Source organism: Ascidiella aspersa, chromosome 3 (genome assembly GCF_963924565.1).
Source record: "Ascidiella aspersa chromosome 3, kaAscAspe10.2, whole genome shotgun sequence".
NCBI lineage: Eukaryota > Metazoa > Chordata > Ascidiacea > Phlebobranchia > Ascidiidae > Ascidiella > Ascidiella aspersa.
The window spans coordinates 32,066,981-32,092,924 of record NC_139449.1 but is presented as its reverse complement, the minus strand read 5'-3'; the positions used below and the strand labels follow the sequence as shown (position 1 = coordinate 32,092,924).

General features: G+C 42.2%; 1 protein-coding gene across 1 annotated transcript; it reads left to right on the top strand.

The window, feature by feature from the left end:
- The first annotated feature begins 5,815 nt into the window (after positions 1-5,815).
- LOC146162505 (ephrin-A2-like) lies at positions 5,816-24,771 on the top strand. Its single transcript, XM_083383981.1, has 5 exons — positions 5,816-6,017; positions 20,516-20,682; positions 22,143-22,268; positions 22,720-22,941; positions 23,236-24,771. The coding sequence occupies exons 1-5, from the start codon at positions 5,890-5,892 to the stop codon at positions 23,337-23,339; spliced, it is 747 nt and encodes a 248-aa protein (XP_083240107.1). The 5' UTR covers positions 5,816-5,889; the 3' UTR covers positions 23,340-24,771.
- The last annotated feature ends 1,173 nt before the right edge of the window (positions 24,772-25,944 follow it).

Here is a 25,944-nt window from a genome sequence, read left to right as displayed (position 1 = left end):
CGCTTGTTGAGGTCCCCAAACTGGGGGTAACGACCTCGCAGAGGTCACATCGAATTTTAGGAGCCGCGAGTGGGCCCACACCATTTTTACCAAAAATGTTGCATTCAAAAAAGAACGTTTTTGACTTTTTCGTTAATTTTATTATTACTATGCTATATGTATTTTACTTTGTTTACATGAACTGACGATGCATGCATAAGCTGAATATATATCCCTTAAAATATCTGATCCTGTTTTTATTCGGGTATTGTCTTATACGATATGCAAATGTCAAAACTGTAGTGAAAACACAATCCCGTTCAGTTGCACATAAAGAAATACGTGCATATGTTGGAAACGAAAATCGTTCCGGCTTTGTGCATCAAACGTAAACACTTGCGGACTGTTTTAATTAATTGAAGTGGTCTCATAAAAAAGTTTTTAAATTATATAAAACATTGACATTCTAAGATACTTCTTTGACTGATAATTGTTAACCTTAGAAACAGTTTTTCGGTTAGTTTAACTTTGACAATTATTGAAATAGTTCTTAAGTTTTTGAACTATACGTTTGTCATGATAGGTATAGAGCGGCATTTATACCAATCTAATTTAGGATAAGACAACAATTCTGGTGTGCAGGATTGTTGGAAAATAATAAAATAATATCGTACTATTACACAATTTAACAAAAGAAATGCATAAAGACACTGAATACTCCATTTTGTTTAAAATGACCGATACGCGATGCAAACTTTATCAAACAAACGCAAAGTGGAATTAACATCGTATACATCAACTATGATAGTTTAACAACGATATTAAACATGGTGTTAACTTTACCATTTTAAATTCTTATGTTACATCTTTGGTTAGCTGAGTGAATCATAAAACATGCACATAGATGCCATCAATCTGTTTTAATGTAGAATAAGATCTACCGTTATACTTCAATGACTCATTTCCTAAAATATCATAAACCTTAGAGATCCGTTAAAACCCTGTAACTATTCAAGATATTTGTTTTTCTTAGTATAATTATGTTTTCTCAATCAACTGCACTTAGGTAGATTTAGTGTTTTATTCGGTATGTGTACCGTGCGGAAAACAAAATACGGATTTTCGCTCACTAGGTGTCGTACGCAGCCTTTTTAACGGCACAGTTTTAATTCTTGGCGTTGTTAAAACAAAAGTCTTGGGGATGTTATTCTTTCTTTCTTTCCAAATGATTATGGACAAAGTTCTTTTTATTTATGTGATGTCGGTCTCATTGAACCACGGGACAACACAATATTTAGGCAAAGACCTTGTCGTGGTATTCTTTACTTAATTTTGAATCGCGTTAAATTTAAAACTTTAATCGAGATATTTGGAGCACTAGAGTTATTTCCAGCTCCACAAGTTTCTGACATGTAAAGTTGATTTTATTTTTGATAGGGATCTGGATACACTACTGACCTTTAGGTAACGTGTACAACTCCTATTTTAATTGATACGACAAACTCGCAGCAAAAAGCGAAGGTAAAATGGTCGACCTTTTCGGCCTGTATGTTGTCAATTGAAAAACAAGAGAAACCTCGCTGCTTTGGATATATCGTGTTTGTTATTATGTTTGCTTGCGTAACAAGCCTCGGCGAAAATTTCTTTCGCCGAAAGGGTTTATCTTCAGCATTTTATTGGGCCGTCTCGGTGCCGAAAATGGCTCGGGCCGCAAAAAGAGGTCATCGGCTCTGTTTACACCATACTTATGCACAACTAACAAGTAAAACTTGTAGTTAAAAACATGAAAAACAGGATCAGACGTTTTGTTTAGAAGGAAAATATATTTCGCCAAGTCGCTTCGTCAGTTCCTGCAAGAAAACAAATAAATAAATAAATCAGAGCGCAGCAATTAACAAACCTATACCTGCCGTCGATGGTTTTGAATAGCAAATATACACCCTAACGTATACACCTATACACGGTTATCGACGACACACAGCTGTATAGGGCCGGAGCGCTGTTTGGGGTACACAGTTAACACGTCAAGTTGATACGCTGATGGTATCTGTTGCATTGTTTATGAAAAAATTTGTGTATATTTGCGGTGTCAGAATTGGAGGGAATTTACGTCGAATGATGCACCCTATCGTCAAATCGCATCGAAATGTTTCTAGATGTTACAGTTATAATACCTCAGTGGATACGTCCGATAAAATCGTATCAGAACTTGAACGATTGCCTTTAAAATATATAATGAAGCCTATTGTTGTTCCATGATTGACTGGGTGGGTTGTTTTTGCCACATCTTGAGAAAATATCAATCTCGAACTGATATAAAACAAAAAAGGGCAAGAATTTCGTGTATCGATACAACATGTTTTTGTTTAAAATAATTTTGTCCAAACAACAATTTGACAACACAGCTCATGACAAACGATTTAAAAATCTGGCATACGCTTCAGGAAGTGCTTTCGTTGTAGGTTTAGTCAGTTCGAGAAATGATTTTACCTATTAGTTGTTAAAGGATCCAATCTTTAGCCCCAATTTTTAACAAACTGAGGAAACCAAGTCAAATTAAGGGAAATCAAGTTGTTGGAACAGACACCAAGTTTCATGAAACTTGGTGTTTTTTTTTTAAGTGGTTGCGGCTTAAGGTTTTGGTCGGCCAACACAATAGCCTACGCCAGATGACAATAAGTGACCACTGACCTTTAATAATTTAATCAATTTATGTGTTATAAAAGAAAACAAACAATAAACCTGGGTTAAATGTTATAAAGCTAGTGAATATTTATTTACCACATGTGATGACCATCGACACATGTTTTTCATTTATATTGTTTATGAATCTTTTCTTCAGTACTTTTTGTTCAAGGCCCTACAATCATCCAGAGATCCTGTACCACTAAAAAGGCGAGCAAAAGATCAAATTTGTTCTTTAAATAGATGATACAACACGTAAAACGAATCCAGTCATAAGGCACAATCTATTCTAAACTTATTCTGTAGTACACTACTTGTGAAAAAGCCGAGGAATTATGGCAGAAAAATTAATTTTTTTTGAGCGTATCTCAGAAATCTAAAAAACACAGGAAATACTTTTAAATATAATAATTTCCTAAATTGATGAACCATGTGCTCGAATGAACAAAATATCAATCAACTTCTAATTAAACAAATACTGAATATAACATCGATAGTGATAAATTTGGCAAGGATACCTTGAATTACATACATTATGATGCGATAAGAGCCTGAAATACTTTTGTCATGACATTTACGCAGCAAAAGGGATTTAGTTATATATTGCGCAGGCAGACTATATTCTTTGGCATTACCGTGTTTTTCCGTCTATTCGAAAATATTGCGCTGTAAACGGATTATGTACCTATACAAACACCCGAGCCATTTCGCCGACTCTGCTTCTAATCTTTCAAAAGTAATCTATATACCTGATGCTCATGACAACGTTTCGTTTTTCTAGCCAAGGGAGATTACGGTAAATTTACACGTGAATCACTGCAGAGTATGTTGACATGTGTAGACAGTGGCTCGCGATCTTACAGAATCAACGTATTTCAGAGTGGCAACAAACGTCGGTGAAGGCACTTCCCAGCCCCGGGCTTCCAGTAAACCGATAACAGCAATCTACGCGGAACAGAGAGCTGCTAGAAATCCAACCGACAGCGTGCAATCAAGTTTAAGGCGCGGCTGCGCTTCGCAAAACTCTTGTGTTCTTTTACAAACCGCTGAATTTGCGAAGAGTAATTTTTGCACATTCGCGTTTTTATGGCTCACGCACGGTGACACTGAAAATGTAGGAACTAATGTCTAAAACTGAATTTTGATTTTGGGATGCCAATTTGCGGTGCTGATGGCAAAAAGCGTTTGAGCTCCTACAATTACCATAATACCTAACGTTACAATTGCTGAGGCAAATGCCAAATAAGATAAACAAAAAAATGCAACTTTGTTAATTGACAAGAACAATGTAGCAAATTTCCTGAAATCCAAGTTTTAACAACTGTTTGTTTGCCTTTTCTGGTTCAAAACAAAAGATTGTTAATTTTGTTTATTCTGGGGACATGATTATGCAGTCTGAGGGACTCCATAAAAAAACATTCTAATGCGGTTTCCGCTTAACTGTATAGCTCAGCACGACTCGAAAAATAACTATATTGACCAAAACGGACAACACCTGGTCCTGGTTCGTTTTGGTCCTAAAAGCTTTAGTTATATTGATTTAAGTCGAGATAGGGATGGGTTGTGTCATCAAACAAAACGTTATCAGCAGGGTTAGCTGGCAATATTAAACAGATCACGAGCAAAACATCGAACAGTTTAGCAGGCCTTAAACCTAAAGCATGCATCGGATTATGGAGGATTACTGTAACTCAACCCGCATACAATACACAAGGTTAAGCACGACTTTTAATTCGTGCTGCTCGCTGCAGTTTATAGGGCAACAAACGCTCTATAACTGCTTTTTTTACTAACTAAAATAAAGTAAAGAAAGTAAATGTAAAATAAGTGGTGAACGTGTAGTGGCTTATTCTTTCCATTGGCCAAAAGGAGGCCGGGAATATTGAGCTGCGCATCGGCAGTAGGTTAACGTTTTTACATTTTTGTTAATGTCGGTGTAAATAGTAGTAATAATTTTAGTATTTTACTGCCCCAAAAAACCTGTGCTACCCAGAAGAATAATACCGCAGTTATCGTGAGAGGGAGAGACGGGGCCTGATCCGTTTTCGCACTAAAAATAGCCGCCAAGAGCGTAGCGTTTTTGACAAATGGACCGCTGTCGTAAAAAACGGAAGAGAAAAAAGGGGCCCTGGTCGCAATCGCCAGCGCCGAGCATTGTGCTCAAAACAATCGGCCGACTGTGACGTCGTGTACAAAGCGCGTTCCAGATTAATGAGGAAGCCGTTTGGAATACATTGAAGGGCAATTTGTAGCGGAACAGCGGGCCGCGACGAAAGACAATGGACGCGATTTGGCGTGCGTCCAGCGATCCACAATTGTTCCCAGGGCGCGGCCGACCGGCGATCGAGAACAAATGGCGATGGCAGTGGCTTTCGATTAACAGCAAAAGCACAGCAGGACCCCAGGAGGGATGGAAGGATATGAGCGAGAGAGGCGCGCGATTGCAATCAGTCAGTTCAAGTGTTTGTAGCTGTGTTGTGCTGCTTATGAGTGAGTGCGCGCGCTGTCAAGAAGCTCTCTGTAAGCAAAAGGCAAAGGCGCCCGCGCTAAAAACCGCCGATCGGGCCCGCGGGCAAGAAACAGTCACGTCTCTTGCGCTCTCTAGTCCGGCAACAAACTTGCTGTGTGCGCTGTTAAAGCGTTTCTTGAGCTTTAGCCTTCAGGCGAGCTTTTCGGGCAGCGCTTAGCTTGAGATGAAGCAGATTAGCGCTGTCGAGTTTTGGTAGGAGGCGCCGTGTGGTGAAACACTGTTGCCAGCGAGGTCTGTTGGGTCAGTGGTGTTGGATGACGAACCCGTTGTGAATAGCCTTGTTCTTTGCGACGCCCGTTTGGCGAGATGTAACGTGAGATGTTTTGGTGCTGTATATTGGTTTAACGTCAGAACGAGTGTACTTTATGTATGTTGTAGGTTGTATTGAATTAGCCATTGAGCGTTTACTTTAGATTGTTGTAGTAATCTAAGCCTGTTTTGTTTTAAGTAATAAAATCCTTCAGTGTTTAATTGTTTCGTTTGTAATTAAAGTCAGAATCAGTCCTTTCCAATTGTGCATCTTGGTAAACTATAATAACTGCGATAATTCGTTTCAAACTGTATTGCGAAAAAGGTTTATTTCTTTATAATCAAGCACAAATATATCATTCAATAACCCACTGTTCGACGTTTTGTTTCAGATTAAAAGCTTATTTTTTGATGTAACCACTGCTGTGAAATTTGCCCTGGCAAAAATGCTTTATCAAAGGACTACCGTGCTGACTCTGTTGGCGATCGTGCTCAGTGGAGGCGAGGCAGAACGGAGACTGTCCAGAGAGGAAAAGACTCACCTGGTGCCGTGGAACCCCGACGTAACGGCTGAGTGAGTAAAGCAAAATTTGTAAATGTTGTTTAGGACCACGTGAAACGGGATCGCAAGCAGCAAATGTAATCCGTAGTGAGTAACTATAGCTGCCGATCTATGGTATTAAGCAACTAGTGTAGTAAATTGGCGAATGGTTATGTTAACATGTTAAAAATGTATGAAACAGTCTTCGAAGCATTTAAAAACTGTTAGCTACTTTAATGTTGGCTTTGAAATTCATTCTACTTCGAACTACAACTCCAGCCATTAGGCTTAAAGGTATGTGACGATTGGACTTGCTGTGATCCATTTACAAGACATTCCGTTCACATAAAAACATTGTATAAGTCGTATATTTTAAAGGTGGACAAAGATTGAAATAGCCCTATGTTGCTCATATCACCATCGATAAATTTGTTAAACAATGAAATTTGTTTAATTCTAATGACAACTGTAAATTGTGCCACACAGCCACTCGTATGAGTCTACTCCTAATGGAGTGCTGGTTTTAGTTCTTGTTGTTTTCCTATCGTGCGTCGCAACGCCTCTTACGCACTTTAGAAGTTTAGAACAAGTCATTCGATCGGCTCCAAACAGCCCTTGACATACACGATTTGCCTGTTGTCGAACGACTTAGAGCGGCTTGTGGTATGCGGGCAGGTTTTTTTTCAAGCAAAGTTGCCCTATATGATTCACCGTCGCATTTACGCACGGTTAAGTCCGAGGTTGCGCGTTTTCTGGCCTCTTCGAGTTTTTCCTCGGTGTTTTCAAGAGGGAAGTCGAGTCGCGGATGATCGGGTTTGTGTTGGCAGCTATGCCGAGTGCCGCCCTTTATGATTCAGTTATTAGGCGAAAAATCCGACAGCGATGCCGTGGGCTGGCCGACAGAGCGATCAACCAAGCGTCTTCGTTTCTGTTGTTGTTTTCCGAATACCGTGAAGGCTTACATCACGAGCGAATTCTTCCCGCTTGTCGAGAATGTTGTTTCAGACGCTCCTAAGGTGATGTTATAAAATGAGACGAAAACTGGACAAAACAACAAAATTCGTCTTTATATGCGCCATTGCTACACTTATGAATTTAAATCGAGCAAGGTTTCGATTTCGCGATATGGCTTTTGTTTATTCGATAGGCTTATCCACGTTTATTTTCGTATTTGGAATGAGTCACATCCTTGTTTATGGCTTAAGGGCTTCAATAAATCCGTGACATTTTCAGGTTCCTTGACATTTCAACGCTTTTCGTTAAATTCGCTGATGTATGGTGTAAAATAGAAACTCATGATTCGTAGAAAGAGCTTTTCAAACAAACGAACTCGTAGGAAGGGCTATTTAAAAAGCGCTGAATGTTTTATAGTGTTATCAGACAATATAATTCGGGCTATAGCGTGTATGAAAACGATTCTACCTACAGCCGTACAAGTGTACATGTCCAAAAAATTACCGCTTAAAGTTAATCCACAACCCATGGTTTAGGGTCCCGGGGTTGGTTAATAATTGATGCCAGGTGATTCATAACCCAAAGTAAACAGCACTTAGTGCTTTATGTCGAGACTTTCTAGTCCTTTTGACGGATCTGCAATTATCGCAGATGTTTTGTCCTCCCTAGAACACGCGCTTTTTTAACATAAAGCTCGTTTGCTGTATTTTGTTTGAACTTACAACAGGATAAAAAAGACAAAACGCTGTGAAACGCGTGGAAATGAACTGAAACGAAGGTTAAAGTGCCTTTTTATGGGAGGTACGCGGTGTATTTGTTTGTCCTTCGTTCGCAAACAACGCGATCAATCTGCAAAACGGCTTGAACCTTGTCACAAAAAAAACTCTCGATAAGGTTATTGCACCACGGGCGCTTCACCAGTTCAAATTTGCCGAGGCGTGCTCGTAACCCTAAAGAAAACATCTGAGCAATTAACCTTGGATCCGGACCTTTATGACTGCCCTACGTTTTGCCAATAGTAGTAGTAGGCGTCATATTTGAAGAAAACTCCTTATAGCTCGTACGGTTCGAAGGCGCCATAAAACCGCCCGAAGATTTACGCTTACCAGTTGTGTAGTACAAGTGTTTAACAAGTGTGTAACGAAGTTGGGCTTGCCCGCTCGATAAACAGTTAAACAGCACCCTTTCCCTTCACGGCCCTTTTAAAACCGCCTCGACAGTTTCTTTGTGTGAGCTTTGTACAGAGAAAACAGAGCCCACAGGTGGCGTACCTCAGTTACGGCCCTGGAGGAATAACAAAACCGCTCCACGCCAAATAAAATTCGCATGACAACGCCGTTCCAATAGTTGTTTTCGCGAATTTTCATTTGACGGCATAACAAAAAACAGGTAGCCGGCAATTTAATTTGTAACCTTTCAACCAAAGTTCAGTGGCTTTGAACGCGAATTCACTTTACAGCACGTTTTCAGGTCGCTTTGCCATTCTTGTATAGGGCTCTGCGCCGAAATTGCCAGTCTCAAATGCAAATAGCCATACCGGTACTTTCATAAGCAGAAAGACGCTTTAAAGCGAGACTTCAATGCATATTTGCCGGTCGGCATAACTGGCTGTTTTTCGCCGCGGGCCAAACCCACAAAATAGCCGCGTTTCAATGCCCGGAGCACGCAAGCGCATATTTACAGTCCAAGTCCTTTATCCCCCCAACTCATACACACCCTTCTTTTGAACAGACGTACATTTACGGCGTAAAAGATAAAAAGATCACGCGACTGAGTCTCGAAGGCAAGTTCATTTCTACCGAGGTGGTCGTTACCTTTTTTACGCTCAATTGGCAACAGGGGCTATTATTTGGGGCGCGCGCCCTCTCCTCTTGTCCTACACGGCTGGACAGATTTCAATGCGTCGCCGCCGAGAAACGACAAATTTGTTCCCATTAAAAATCTGTGCCTGTCTATAGGGACAAGCACTTCCGTCTGCTTGGCCGCGGAAAGTGGGTTGAATTTTTTCCGAAATGAATTCTGACGCAATCTTCCGATCTGTTTGCTTCGAATTGCGCAAGAGCTTGCGAATATCGGCCGAAATGGACTTGTAAACCTTACGGGTTTGGCGATAAGGTTGAAGCCCACACATCACAAGTGGAGCTTCAAGTTTCATAAGAGTGTAATATTGCTCTAGAATCTCAAGTTGCACAACACAGTGCAACTCCTTGATGACACGATTTTGACTAGAGCTCCTTTGTTCGAGATGAAAGTAGTATATCCATCGTAAAATGTGGCTTGAAAATAAAGGCCAAAGTCAAATAGGTCAAGTAAATTGACATCATCTGAAAAAATACGTTTCGATAAACACTTATATCGTCATCAGTTAATGTTACTGAAATTTAATCATACCTCCATTTTAAAAGAAGGAACGTCTTTTTTCGATTATGTCGATTTACTCGACCTATTTGGCTTTGAAGTTCATTTTCAAGATATATTACAGATCCGTGCATAGTTTACCATTGTAAAATGGCAATCGCAAACATATGACTCGGGCATTTGCCTCGCGTGTAGATACACAAAGTTACACAACTTGGTTTTATATTTCTGCGTATTGTTTAGTACATTAGCAAGTATAGCGGTGTCAGTCAACGGTTCGCCATTTCTGCTACGATTTTTTTTACTTCAAACAAAATTAATTTATAATTTGTATAATTTTTATTACGCCGGAAAATACATCGGAGTGGTCAATTAGCAAACCGTTTAAAATTTTGGTGACGTTTTTGTTGCTACCTTCCAAAGGTAAACCACCCTTTCGCATTCCTTTCCTCGCAGTGGCGGTGATCAATTAGGCTCAGAGTCGAGAAGCCAATTGTTGGACGCTTTAAATCTCGGCGTTTCCGCAGTAGATAAAATCACGGGCATCGCTCAATCTTTTCTGTCGCGCAAGATCGATTTTTTGAGCGAAAACGACGAACCTACAGTAATCTGCTTCGTAAATTTGGCAGTGTGGTTTCTCGACGGCCGAAATCGGCGCTGCCCCATTTGTTATGACCTCCCCCCCCCAGCCGTACGTCGTCGAGGCCATTGTCCCCGGACGGCCGCAAACGGGTCGGGTCTGGGCCTGCGCCGACTGAGTATACACGCGAACGGCCCACGGGCCCTTTCAGCAGGCACAACTGCACAAACAAGCCATTTCAGCCGCTCGATTTTGTGTGTTTTTCTTTCTCTTGCTTGCCCGCTCGCGCGCGCTCTTTAAATATATGCATTCGACTCAGTTTCGGCTTTATTGCGTTGCGGCGGATTCGTCCGACGACGACGACTTTCATCGCCTTCCACTGCGCCGTTCTAGCGCATAAATGATTGATGCCAGACGCCAAACTTGACATTATCCTCGACGTGGCTTAAAACGGAGAAAATCGGGAGTTTTCGCTTTTCGAAAATTAATTTGGAGAACTTAAAATGACATGTTTTAAAGATGTGAACTTTTGCCTCCTAATTTGGGAGAAAAGGGTCAATTTTATTTGTTTTAAACAGCCGTACTCAATTCCCTTGTAATTAGTACCCACAATAAACATGACAAATATAATAATGTAACTAAAACGATACTCTTTGGGGCTAATTTCTTTATTTTTAAGGACGATCCAAGGTTCTAAGTTTAGTTCACACGTTCGCTCCGAGTTTACAAAAAAATGTCGACGGTTGGATTTTACACACGAGCGTATTCCTTTTACAGTATGACCGCCACTGATTAGCGGGCGTGTGCGCCGCCGATGTATTTGCGGCAAACCGGGTTCAGAAGCAATTGGCATCCTTCTTTGCGGTCGGTGACGCCGCAAAACGAAATGCCGAGTCATGTGCCTTAATCCGCTTAATAACAAACTCTTGAAAGCCAATTGCTTTATTGAAAGTTAATCGTTAATATCCTTGAACTTTATCGCCACTCATACAGTTTAGGACACAAGGTTAGGAAAAAGGCAACCCATGTGTTTTGTAAATGTATTGAACTCCAGTTGAAAAATCACGGTCGTTGCAAGCTCTACAATTTGCTCCAATCAGTTTGTTTTTGTTTCGATGTTTATGAAGTCATGTTCCCAACTGACAGAAAAGCGTATTATCAGGCCTCTTCAATATTAAACTTAGACTATAGTACCATTCCGCCCACATTTTTGCCCACAACTTGCTCATTTACAAATCTCAGCTAACCGGTTTCGTTTCGAGGTGGTCATTTACCAGCACTTCTTGGCGGCGATGGCTTTGTAGGACCACAGTGGTCACGTGGCTAACAGGTGCTCAAGATTCAAGCATCGTGCGTTTCCGGACGTTTAGCGCTCTCTGATGTAGTCGCGTCGCGAGGCTGCTTTCCCCTTTAATCCGTGTCATTACGCCGGACCTGTGCCAGGCACACGACGCTCACTCGCCATGTTTCCTTCTTAACAGGTAGCAAAACAAGGGGCTTTCCCATAAGCGCTATGTTGATGACCGGTAGGCGCGTCATAATACGCCAGGTCAGTCTTGTCCTGTCGTAAATGCGCCCGCCGAGGCGTGACCACAACTGACACGTAACGACCAATGCTGGACAAGTGTGTTGTTTTTGCTGCTGTCTCTGTAGGCCGCGTTGGCCCTTTAGGCTTTGCCTACGGACCCCTGCAACGTCTTTTATCGCTGGGAGAGTCCTGTCAGGTTACGTAAGGTCCGCCTTTGACACGGGATTCGCATTGCGGCGTGGGAGTCACTTGGTGTTTTAAAATAAGCTTTGACGTGCTGTGAGATAAGTGGCAGCCGAAATGCTGCGGCGCGCCGTTTAGGATCCACCGCAGTTGATTGCTTGCCGTGAGCTATTTGAACGTGTGAATTTCTGTTGAGTCCAATGTGACTATCAAATCGCAAAATACGACGTAACTTGTTAACCTTGCGTACATGATGCCGTAATCCCATCAGAATAGATTTTAAAATACTTTGGCGTCCAATTGATAGGGACGGGAACATGGAACCATTTTATCACGCCCTTGTGTCCTTTCATCTACGAGCGCAGCGGGGCCGGCGTCTGCCTCTGTGACGTAACAAGAGCGGCCACTTAGCGAGTTGATTTTTCAAGGCGCCTTGGAAATGTCGATTGAACGCTTTAGCGACGGCGAGAATTATCAGCTCGAAACTGTTATTAGCGCCGCCTTAGTCTCGCGCGCAGCCTCGGCCGGGATCGCCGATGCTGGGCGGAGGGGCGGTACCAGGCACGGAGCAGTCGACTAACCGCAGCTAATGGGCGGCTGGACGAGCAAAGGTGCTCGAAAAGCTTGTAAGCCGGCCATTGTTTTTGTCGCCCGCCCGCTCAATAATAGCGGGGAAATTACGACGGAAAACGCCAAGCAAAAATTTGACTTCTATGCTGCCAAATTGCGTCTGAAATTGGAAACACATCGTTCAAAGCGCATGGGGAATTCCGGGCGTTCGTCTGTCGAAGGGACGGGAAGCGTACTTAATTTGGCATGAATAGACTCTTTAAATGCTTCGAAAAACAAAACCACTATTACAAAAGGGTGTAGTTTGCCATGAGAACTGTTAAACTATATCACATACAGGCTATACGGTATTGTTTCGTTGTTTTTGGTCCACCCAAATTTATTATGCGATTTATGCGGTCCGTAGTGATACGCAGGTTTCCCACCCATTGTCTACAAACCCTATGGAAAAAGGAGAACGACAATTCCCGCTGGGAAGGCGGGTCTGGCCATTTGGCCGCTGCTTGTCCCCGTCGTCCCCCGTCGTCCCCGTCGCCCCCCGTCGCCCCCCGTCGCCGCCATATGCCGAACATCTGGGCAAACTTTAAAAGTCGCCAGATTCGATTTGCTCCCTATGTGTCTCTTGCTTTAATAGGCCGCATCTCAAAGCATTATCTCGACGGGTCGGCGCCCTCGAAACGGCTTAGCGCCTGACACGACTAATCGGCTTTTTCCTCGGTCGCTGCTAACCTGCTCGTCTTTTCGCAATTCGTTTTGCATTAAGCGGATTGCCGCGCCCAAGAGCGGTTAATTCGCGCCGGGTCGGCTTGGGCGTGATGTTGTTGGCTAAATTTTCTGGTTTGTTTCATGTGCGCATAGCCGGTTTGCTTAGGACCGTTTTGAACCGTCGTTTGGCGGGTCGAGTATCACGGATAATGGCTTAATTTCGTGTGTTTGCAGCTCTATAAGTTGCCATTGGGGTAACTAGGTTTAGTCTTCTCACTCATTAGCTCTCAAAAACTAAAGATAGAATCGAAAATGATCCTGTCAACAAAATAGTTTAGGTTTAAGCAACTCTTCCATTCAGCTTCTAAAAACCTACATATTATTTGGACAATAAATTCAAAACTAATCCTGTCGACAAATACTTTTCAAATGGACAAGGTCGAATTTCGTAATGGGTTGAGATACCGGCCCCTATAAATGCCAAGTATTTTGGCTCCCGTAAAAAAATTGGAAAAAAGAGGAAAAAGCATACGCGGGTTTGATTACAATCGCGGAAACGTGTTTCATCGCAATTTGTTCCGGTAATTCTGTCTATGCTCACCGACTAAACGCGTCTCACATATTCGCCGACAATAGGTTTACACCAAAAAAGAATAGTCTCAGCAATGCGAAAATTGCACAAAATTGGCCTGGTAAAAAAGGGGTCGGACTGTTTTGCAACTGTAAGCTTGTCAGGGAGTGAAATTGTTATACATTGTTATAAGCGAAGTATGGCGCGTTTCGAAGTAGTCTCAAAAGGTTGCGGTTAAAAACTCACTTGAACGTGATCAAATGCGTTTTGTACATAATTGCAAGCTGTAGAACCGCCGCCACGGCGTGGGTTATCTTGGGTATTTTTTCTCGGAACGCTAATTCCCGTCCCACCGGTTATTTGGCCGACCGCGTCCGAGGTGGCCCTTTACGTTAATTGCAGGTGCCAGAGCTTGAGCGAACCTTCTGAGTACTTGCAAATCGCAAATATAGCGACCCTTTTGCAGTCGGCAATCTTGCACCACTTTACGACGCCGTTTGCTCGTCCCACTTAAGCTTAATGCAAACCGTACACCTATAGGCTGCCTCTCTTTTCAAAGCAGGGCATATTGAGAAAGAAAGTTCTCGATATAATAGCGAGAACATGCGATAAAATCACCACCTCTTTCTATTTTCCGATGTGTAGGCAAAAAAGTGAAAGTCGTGTCGATTTATTAAATGTTCTGGGTTTGATATTTTCGAAACCCTCAGTTTTGTGTTTTAAATTGTGGGGCAGTTCAACAAGCCACAGTATGTGGAGTATTGTCAAATTGAATTCGCTATTGCAAAACTTATACTTACACCAGCGTCAAAAACACCAACTAAATAGACACTTTAATTGCCGCAAGGGACTTGACAAAACCACCAAATTTCGACTAAAAATAAAAAGCTTGTCGATTACTGTAAAACTGGCGGTACTATCTAATTCCTTTGGGCTGTATTGCTTTGTGTTCTGGAGACTACGACAAACATTTGCAAACATATACCCACTTCCGGCCAAGATAAAACGAATCCAGGCTAGAGTTTTTAAATCGCTACCGGCGACGGATCGTCACCCGACCTTGTCTTATCGCATTCATAGTGCGCCGCGGGGTCTGCCTATTCATACGTAACAAACAAGCGCTCGCGTTTTCGCTCTTTTCGCTTCGCGGCCAGATTGTATCGCAAATACGCACGCGCCGGCTATTAAACCTAAACTAAGACTTGAACGAGAAACCGCCGACGTTCGTGAACATTCGTTGTCCATATATGTACTTGAGGTTGGTGTGCTGGTGCAGGAGCGACTGATTGCGGCCGCGATATTCGCTGCGAAATCGCATTTCGGGAAAGAAACAGTCCAACGCCGAACTGTCCTCTTTGTAGCCCGCGTGGAAGTAAGTGTATGTTAGGGGTGCTCCGATCACGAATTTCGCGTCAACAGATTGTCGCAGACTATACTTAGGGACACGGTACACAAAAATATAGCTGCAAAGACAATTGCTTGATTTTTTCTTAATTTTCGTAGTTCTTAGTAAATCTCGACCCGGAATAGCTCCGACGCCCGCCAAAGGCTAACTCTGGCCTAATCGAACTATTGTCTCGTGTCGATATTATTATCAGGCAACTGTATATACACCAAGCGAATAATGCACACAATTGGTAATCTATTTACGCTTTTATTTGTGCCCCGATATTGAAGGATATTTTGCAGTGTTGGACGAGCCACTTTGTAAATTATATACCTCAGCGCGACGCTAATTAGTGAATGTTAATTGTCCCTTTGCACGCTGTGTGTTTTATTATTTGTTCCGCCACTTACGGGGCCAAATTGGCGAGTCGATATTCCGTTAATTGTTAACCGATTTCTGCTAAAGGTCGCTTTATTAAGACAACAGCTAAACAATTAAACAAACACGTTCACAAACATACACGTGAAAACAAAAGGCCTCTGTTGTCGTTTCGATACAATTGAAAGAAGCAGCAAGGTCGTCGATCAAGTTGTTTACGCTAACGAGAGCTCCAACTGTAGCAAAAGTCCAAAACGCGATCCGTTAACCGCGCGGTCCTTGACCGAAGGAGCGTTCAGTAGCGCAGCACCACACCAAAAGGCGGGTATGTCCTTTATGCTCAAGTGTCTTGGAAGAGTCTCTCCTTCTCAAGAGAGGTTCTCCAACCGAGATTCAAGCCAAGAGTGCGCTTCGCAAGTCTCTAACGCGTGCTTGACTGTGGCGCGAGAGGTTCTGTAAGTGTCCTCCTTGCCAGTCGAACAGTCACACCCAGCTCCAAGGACTAGGGGGGCGCTAATGATGTTTGCGCATGTGGCAGCCGACCGTTACCGGTCGCGGGATGAGACAACAAGGCAAACACTCCAGCGTCGAACAGCTTATGCGTTGTGACTCTCAAAATGCTCCTCAGTCCTTGCTTAAAGGAGATGAGTCGCGCGACACTTTTCATGGCCCTCTGTATGATGTCAGCACCACCTGTCGCCATATTTATCCGTCTTTTATTACCCTTTTCCTAGAGATATAGTAAATGCTCTGTGGTTGTGTGTTTGCTTAATGATGTAATCCGTCGATTTTTTTTATCCCGACCCTTTGATTGACGTCACTAATCGACGTCACGGTAAATAAACGCGCGAAAACGGCCTTTTTGTTGAAAAGGTAACTATGGAATATGGAAAGCCGTGTTTTTGTTTTGCACCTGTGAAAATATCATAAAACATCGGCAAAATACGTATTTTAAACAGCCTGAAAGTTTTACCAGAACAGTGTAGTTACAGTCAGCCATCGTGGAGAGTTTTTGGAGTGCTTTTCAGAGTACTCGTGCTGCGAACTTGTTTGTTTGGAAATTACAGCTTTAAAGTTTACCGATCAATTAGCGGAGTTCGTTGAGGTTTCTGTTGTTGCAATTGCGAACAATAGCGTTAGCGTTTCGGTTCCACAAGATAAGTAGCGACCAAAGTCGCGTCCATTAACCCCGACCAACGCCGACGGTAAACCCACGATAGTCACACAGACACACAAGGACACAAACCACACAGACAAACGCATAAACACAGAATGGAGCGAAATCGGCCTTGACGTTTTATTTACGGCGCGTTCAAGGTACATTTCGTCGCCGCCGCAACGACACCATGTCAAATGCCACGTACGCGATACGTGACATCACGAGCGTGACGTCACGTGTCAATGTTGACCTTGAGTGTTGCGGGCCGACGACTGGCTTGACTGATGGGTTTGCGATGGTTTAAGCACTTGACACTGCACACCCTTTATTTGACAAAGCGCGACTGGGTCTTGTAGGTTTTGCCCTTATTTGGTCATATAAGTTTGAGCGTTGATCACAGGTGGCGTGTTATGCAAAGGTCGCTCGTGTCTACGAGTCCGCTTTATTTTCGGACGATTCCACAAGGCATGCCACTTTTACATACAAGGCGTGGCTTCGCTTTTTTGATGTATTGTTTGTCGTTTTTCTTTGTGTGCCAATTTTACTTTTAATATTCAACAGACCTTTTCGACTCGTAAAGTTTGTAACGCGACCAAAGGTTTACGGCCAACCACGATTTCCCGCCAAAAGTTCCAACGTGTAGTTGGGAAAATATTGCCGCCGGATTTCTACAATACGTGTCTACTGGCAAAGTCTCAATGAGCATCTTTTTCTTATACATTTTTGTACTTTTGGGTGATTAAGTGATTTTAAGGACTCGGGAATCGAGTTAAATGCGCTCATTGCTCTTAACAGTGAGTGTAACGTGTTCGGACTTATTCCTTCAGAGCTTTTGCAGCACTTCGCCATGCTGTTTCACGGCGTCGTTAAAAACGGTGCCAGCGTTTCTAGACGGTGGCCAAATATTGACAGTCGCCACCGCCAACGTCAAATGGAGGCCTTTCGCGCTAGTTATATAGTACAGCGAAAGCTGCCGTGGGCAGAACCAATCGCCATTACACGCGTAATGCTTTTCCAATCACAGTTAAACGCCATCAGCTTTGCAAGGCGATATCCACATGTTGACAAACTGTGATTGAAAAGCGATATGGAAACAAGGCTCTTACATTTGGGCGGTGCCAGCATAAGAAGCGGCAAGCTGTCTCATCGATAAATGGGTCCTTGTAAATATATAACAATTGCAGGGTGGCGCGTAGGCCTAGCCTGTACAACACGGCTCGACACAACAGGCTTCGCTCTAGCTCAAGCCGATCTGGTTACGAGTCGGGTGTTTAGCTTTGTCCCGACTGTTTACTTGGTAACCATAGACGATCGCTGGCGCTTTTTAGTCGTGCTCTCTTTAACGCCTAGCTTTGCTCAGTGCTGGTTAATGTTTCACTTGCGCTCGTCGCTCTCGCTGCATTTCGGCAACAAAGTCGAAACGACGTCGGTTGGCCTCCTTTTGCAAACAAGCTTCGAACCGCGAGGTTTTCATGCGATTTTTGCGAATTGTGAAAGCCAGTGTGTGGCTTTTGAAAGCAATTTAGGGCCAAATTCTACTCGTAGGTTCAAAATTACCGCAAAATTTAACAAATGCTGTCAAAAGCTTTTTAAACGCCTTGGAAGGTCTTACGGTTTTCTCGAGTGAATGATTGAATTTGCAGCCCATAAATGCAAAAAAATGGAGAAGAAAAAACGGCTGCTTTAGATGCAACGCGTAAGCATTTTTACCCCCCTACTTATACACACACACATAGACCAACAAACGCCACTCCAGCAAGTCCCGCAATTGATTCGCTTGTTTGCCGGGCGTGCCCCCCGCCAAGCCAGCATCGGTTCGACTCGAAAGTTTCATGTTTGCTGCTCACTCTGAAGCAGATGCTTCTCGTCGCTTTTTGTTTGCTATGGCGCAAGATCGGGCAGGGGTACTACTAACTCTCTCCTTGTTTAAAGTCGGACGATGCTGCTTTTCGATTAATCAGCTGACAACGAGTAACGTCATGTGACCCCTTTTTTTGCAGGGGCTTCTCGCCTCGGTCTTAGTCACTGCATTTTTATTGTACAAAGGTTGGACCAGGTTAGGGTTGAAAATAATGAAATTTGTGTCTTAAAAACATCGGCAACTTATTACATCGCCTTTGAAACTTATGACACCGCCTTTGAATTAAAATGGCAAGGACTCTCTTTTAAATTTCTCATCTTTATAAAGTGCTATAATTTAAAAGTTATTTTTTTCCTAATGTAAATCATTTTGATGTAGTTGGGTTTTTCATCCTTGAAGAAAACTTTTGGACACCCGGACATTTGTTGGAAGTATAAGTGCGGTTGGTTGTTGTTGTCTAAAAGTTTGAGCTTCACAAATGACCTGGGTCATTTAGGCCTCAGGGGATTTTACACCAGTACTCCTTAATCAGTACACGTTTTACAAAAAACTCCTCTCAAATTACGCCAGGGGACTTTTACCCACTGTTCCTGTTCCGTATGATTTATCCTTTTCAGCGCTCGAGTAGGACTGAGTTTCGATTGTCTTCGGTCGCAATAAAACTGGCGTATCACACCCCTAAACCTTACACGTGGCAATTAATTGAGCGTAGGTGTGTATTACGTCACAAAGCAAATGCAAAGGTGACGAGGGGGCGGTGGTTGGGGGGTGGGGGCTGCTGCAGGCGATTATTTACGGCGCTATGAGGTAATTGTGTTTGCTCGACGGCAATCGCGTGACATAGAAAACACACCGCCCTATTTTTCTTTACCCACCTCTCCTACAAAGGCCGACTGTGTAACACAAGTGTAAAAATAGAATACACACGCGCTCGGGTGCTTGCCATTGTCTATGTGACGTCACACTGGGGATGACAAACGTCTCCATAGACGTTGACGTAAACATTCGGCAAGAAAGAAAACTGTTTTCCTAGACAGGACTTTAGCGTAATTGTTTTTTATTGTTAAAGTGAGCGCGACTTAACAATTAATCTTACAAGACAGATGGCGTCTGCGTGTTAGTACGACGGGCTTACAAGGTTCCCTGTGTCAATAAAGTTTGTTGTCCAAAACAGCGACAGGAAAATTATTCTCCTGCCATTAAGCAAGCTTGTTAAAGCAGATCTTTTTTCAGTGTTACTGTATTGTGAACGCTTACAACCTAATAAACTCGTGTAAACCTTGGCGACTCTTTGCTGTAACGATGACATAACGTCGCTGGTTGTCCGAAATAGTTTTGCGCTGTTCTCAAAAGCCCATTTGAGTTTTGGGTATTTCTAACATTGTTAGGTAATTGTATCATTGCAAAATATGATGTTGACTTGTACAGTTGAGCAAACGTTACACGCTGCACATAACTGATTGTATAAGTAGCCACAAAGTAGGCGTTATAGCAACGGTATTGTGCTTATCTTTAATTATTATGCAAAATAAAATCGCAAAAAGCTCTTCAAATAATCTAATGTAAGATTCAACGTTGTATTGGCCAATAGCCCAACAGTTTGTATATCCAGCATAGATAACCAATTAACTATGTAAGATAGCAAGCGAAACGATAAAAGCAACACGAAGGGTTGTGTCGTCAGATGTTTACCGACAAGGAATAAGCGTTTCAAACTGCTGTTTACTGTTTTTTTTAATTCGGGAATCTTGTTTGCCGACAAGCCGTTGCCGTGGCCAAGACTGAAAAATTGTAGACACGAACATTTCCATGCCGATGGAATCCCCGCATGGTCTTGAGTTTGCCTCCTTGGGCTACAAGTGACGTTTTTCGTGTGATTGGTAACAGCGGGGTGACCAGCAAAGCGTAATATAGGTTGCTTGACAATGTGCAAGTCGGTTGGCACTGTTGGGCCGACTGGCAACGACTTAGGCAGTTTCTTTCGTCGCTTAAAAGAACGCAAACTTTAAAAATTAAACTAATAATATTGTGACTGGACTTACTCCTTCAGGTTTAAACGCTGGAAAAATGTGTCGTGTGTGTGTGATGCTTTCTACATGTGTATGTAACTCAGTGAACGTATTTCCAATAAAAGCTGGATGTCCCCAACAAAAAAATGCAAAAGTAGCATGCACGATCTCACAAAAGATCTGTCAAAGCCTGAAAAGTCAAACCATTTTCCAAATTCATAGAAAAAAAACGGCCAGGTCAAGCACAACTGCCACAAGTATTAACTTCGCGTGTTGTGTGTGTTGCAGGTTTTCATACGGCGAGATCTACCACCTTGAAGTGCACAGCAACGAGTACATGGACCTCTATTGTCCGCAGTACGACAAGGACAAGCCCGAGGCACAGAGGCTAACCTTCGCCATATTCAATGTGAGCGAGGAGAACTTTTACAAGTGCACGTTGGGCGAGAAACATGGTAAGTTTCTTTTAAACCGGTCTTTATTTTTTAAACGGGCGTGGGTGCGACATAGGATCCACCAAAATGTGCGTTATGTACTGAATCCGTTGCGCACTACCGAAGCCAAACGATAGGTCCGTATTTTGTTAAACATTTTTCTATAAAACGAAAAAGAGTTCAAGTTTGGAACCCGTAAACACGGATTTTATGGTGCTCTATACTTGAATAACGTTTTTTGTCATAGCTATTTTTCCTTTGTTCGACTTGGGAATATCTTTTACTCTTATATTTAAGGTCGAATACACAGGTCTGCCATTACTCAGCCCATTCTAAGTTGGTCTATAAAGTTGAACTTAAATTTTAAGGTATCGCGGGAAACTCGGTTTCTTAAATCAAAAAAAACAGTTCGATACTCGTTGCTAGTTCAAGTAGGCTATACAACAAAGGCTTGTCCAAACTTGACATAGTCAGCGTATAGGGAGTCCGTGAAACAGCTTGCTGTCGAAAGTGCTTACGTGCCTACGGTCCAACACCAAGGTGAAACTGATAAGAGCGCCCTCCTTTTTCCAATTACACTATACCACAGCGCATTCCTTTTCTTGCGCTCATCGTTGGACCATTTGCTGTGCTCGGTTTTTCAATAATTCCAGATAAGTATAGGCGACTGGCTGGCCTCTAGTATAGTGCCGGTATTCAATAAACACTAAGCACGTATGCTGGTTCTTTCATAGCTATATCCTAGCACGCGTTCAAAGGGTAATAAATACGAGTTCTAACATTACACTCTCGAAGTTAGAAGGGTGTGCGAATTAGTCGCTATTCAGCTCACTCAATTTACTATTCAAATGTGTTGGCAGTTTTGCTGTTGTTACAGCGGCTACTCAATCCACATTTTCACCCAGTCACACTGCTTGAAAGACCCCGGTTTTCCAAACGAACCCCAAGCTATTGTGTCGCGCACGGCCCTAGTGAGTTGAATGGTGCGGGTTCCTCATATTGGCGTTAGCAACAGTCGGGGAATTGCGTATTGTGGTAGGCCTAGATAATACAGGGTCGCGCTGTAGGTGGGCCATTTACAGCGCCAAACGCCTCTTGGTTGCCTTAGCGTATTTTTTGTATGAAATCGCTGGGTGGTCTACGCTTCCAGCTGTGGCCATTGTGCCCGACGGTGGGCACGACTGGATTTTCGTTTTTTTCTTTTCGGGGTCTTTGGTATCGTCATATCGCGACTTTAGATCGCCAAAAAACCTAAGTATGTTTGCTGAATGAGAAAAAAGGCCCTTACCGATTGGAATAAGCCAGTTGGAAAGCCAGACCGCGAAAATACAACTAAAAGGGGAACTATATGAGCGTTGGGGTGGCCTGGAAAATGAACCATGCGCTGCGTAGCTCTAAAGGCTTGGGTTGGGAGTAATTCTCACATGGCTAAAAAAACAAAAAAAAAATACAGAGTAAACTAACTTCATGTTCTCGTTCAGAATTTCGCAAGATCTTCGATTGCAACAACCCAACACAGACTCGAAAGCTGACCACCAAGTTTCAGAAACGGAGTCCAAATCCCCTGGGCTTTATTTTCCTGCCCGGCCATTACTACTATTACCTGGGTAAGTCTTTGCATCTTGTAAATATCTTTATTACGATGCATTTTGATAATATTCTAGTGAGAGGTTTAAAGCAGCGACCCTTCGCGACCGGGAAACACGTTTTGAGCGATCAATTTTTTTTTAATTTCCCTTGATTGTTGAAGCTATCACATACATCACTTTTAACTGCATGATTGTTATTGTAAGTTTTTAAACTTCGTTACACGCATTATAACAACCTTTTCTCAGTAATACTTCCGAGTACGCCAAGCGACGCTTCGTGAAAATGGATTTAAAAAAGAAAACTGACAAATTCACGTCACCAAATTTCTAAACGCGATGAATTGTTAAATATCGTTGTACAGTGGGAAGGAAACGCCTACAACTTTAGAGCATAACCACTATGTGTTACTACGGGACCTTAAAACTGCCTGGGCGTGTGCTCGAATAACAATTTTTTTTCGCCTTCCAGCATTTTCCGACTTGACCAAGATGACGTGCGAAAACGCAATGCGCATGCGCATCAAGGTTCGCCATGAAACCGTTCACCATCATGACAAGGCAACAGTGAAACCCACCCCTGGCATACCGAAGAAGACCCCCAAACCCACCCCGAAACCAACCCCCCCTACAACCACAACAACCCCAAAAGCAACGAAGAAAGTCAATTTTGCAAATTCAGCTCGTCCGATAGGTAAAGACTTGAGATACTTACATATGTGAATCTAATAACTGCTGTTCGTCCTTAGTTAACAGGGCAATTTATGAATGTTAATTGCTAAAAAAAGATAGGAAATTTTATGCTTTGGTCTAAAAAAAACTTATTTATTTATCTGTTTCTTTTGTTTGAGCTCTGTCCACAAATGCCACTGTTTTGTTTATTTATACCATTTTGTTGTTGGACTACTAGCGATACCCGGAAGTTTTACACAAACAAGTGTAATTTACGCTATTTGGAGCCTGTGAAAAACTTCATTTACCTTTTCAGTGAAAAGTTCAACCACCACCACTAACGGCGCCAACACTCGGCTCAGTAGCGCTACCATGTGGACGGTCCTGCTTCCGCTCTTTTTTTTCCTCCTTCAAAGATGATTGTGAGACCTTGTGGAGGCGATGGACTAACCCGACTGGGAACTGCTCCGTTGCTCTGCTGCCTCAAGTGTCAAGAATTCCGAAAGGGCGCCAGCTGCCGGACGAGAAACTGCGTCGAGATTATGGGGATTTTTTCACGCCGAGCGAACATTCTGGAACGAATCTAGTTGACGTCTAAAAAGGGATGTGTTGCAAAACTTCAATAAAGGGTTATTTACCTCCGTTAAAGTGGGATTTAAACTGCTTGATCAAATATTTGTGGCGGCGGCCGACGCTTTTCATTCGAAAAAAGGTGCTTAATGCTTATTACACCCTTGCAGAAAACAGAGAAAAAAACAAGAATTAAATAAACTGTGCTTTTGTTTAAGCTTAATGCCAGGCAAGTGCTTGTCTTTATTTGCTGTGTCGTATCCCAGCTTGCGTTTTTGTTGATCACCTGGTAACACTTTAAACAAGCTATTTTTCGATTCAATTCATTTGCTTGCATTGGGCAATTAAAGCTAATTTTTACCCGACTAAAACGGACTGCCAACACATCGAATGAAAGCCCTCAAAATAGCAGCTGTTTTTACTCAACATAAACAACGTATTCATGTCTGCTTCGTGCCCAAATTACTGCGTAACAATTTTTTTAGGACAGAAAACCATCACTGCGCCGGCGCTTTGTCGGTTTTCTGCGAGATTAAGGTGTATACTTGATTATTTTTTTTGTTAATTGTTTGTTTCGGCCAGCTCCGATAAAATGCGCGTGAACCTATACTGCCACATACTTGGATTTCGGGATGAAATCTGCGGCGTATTTCACAGTGCTGTTGTAAAATCTAAATTTTGTTGTAAAATCTAAAAAAATTGTGTAAAATCTAAATTTCGCCGCTTGGCAAACAGGTATAGAGGGTTGTAACGCCATACAAATGAGAAATAGCGAAAAACACGGTGCAAGATGTGTGGGTTTACGCCTTTGAAAAGGAACCTTTGAAGAAATCTGGTTCAATTTTATACGGCTTCTATACGAAGTGACTATAGTCAGCTTCGTTCTGGAGTTGGATTTAATTATGCGTTTTTATAGCGCTGAAAATATTTTACAGCACTTGAAACGAGACGTTTCACAAGCTTTATGACTGTCTTGAGTTAACATTTGCTGCTCGCTAACTTTTAAGACTCGTTTTGTAACAAACATTCCCTATAGTTGGTTAAGCTAAATAATTCCGTTTCTTTAGATTCTGGTCAAGATTAAATATAAGATTTTTGTGTTGCTTTTAAGTTTGATATGTTTGCGCGAACGCAATATTTCGGTTGAATTTTGGATTTTTTCTTTTATTTTGTTTTATCTTATTTTTTGTTGTTTTTGCACTGTGATGTCGCTCTTTGTTTTGCTTTTAACGATGCTCTTACAAAACTTTACGAATAAAGAAAAATACAATTTATCAGTTTCTGTTAAGTCTTTGATGTTTGCTTGTCAGCGCAGAAAACATGGTAAAAGTTTCAAGTGGATTGCATATCTACTGCAAGGAGTCGTCTACAAAAGTCGCATGTGTTGTTATTTGACTGACAGCATCTAACTTTAGCACCCCTCAATATGTTAAAGGCTACTTTTATTTGAAACAACACAACAGCAAAAGGTGACCAAGCGTTACGATACGGACAGATATGGACACAGAGTGCTGACGTCATTCTACAGTTCAATATGAGCACTACAGACTACATAAAAGCCAAACAATCAAAGATTACATTTCGGACAAGCGCGGTAAATGTACAGTGCAACAAAAGCAAACCTGGAGAAACCATTGTTGAAAAGTAAAACAGCTCTTAGTACAAAACGGTTGTGGCTTGAAACTAAAATATCGACATAGCCTGCAGCGGTTGTTAATTGGGTAACTAGAATTGGATCTTTGGTACTGAGGCCATTTAAACAGAGCCAATATCGACAACAACCGACGATAAGGTGAATATATAACTGCAAAACGAATTCGCAATGCGGAACTGCCGGCTTTCGATTTAATTGTCATGAAGTACGCAAGAGCGCCAGCTGCCGGACAAGAGACTGCGTCGAGATTTTGGGGATTTTTTTTTCGCCGATCAAAACTCCTGGAACGAATCTGGTTGCAGTCAAATGGATTTGCCTTTAGAAACGACGAATTCTATCTTGAATAAAGGTCATCTGAGCCAGTGTGATTAAAAACGTTAACTTCAACAACTTTTGCCGCGGCTGTTAATTCGAAAGTGCATGATGTGCGTATCTTACACACTTGCAAAAACGAGAAAAAAATTGAAAAAAACGATTGTGCTTTTAATTTAGCTTTACATCATGTTGAGGTGCCTGTCGTTTAATTAGGGCTTATATACAGGCATTTGATTAATTCACCTGACAGCACTTTAATCAGTTGATTTTTCCTTTGAGAAAGTGCATCTGAAGCTTTTATTTCTGTTTTACTGCCACGATAGCGAACGCGGCGAAAGCGTAAAGCCAAATAATATAGTTGCTTCTTTTGTCAGCCTGGTTGAAAGGATTTCGCATTAGACGTTGTTTTTGGGCAACTTTCTTTTTAGAAAAAAAACAACACAAAAGCGACTAATTAGTATTGCGACACAGAATATTAGAAATACT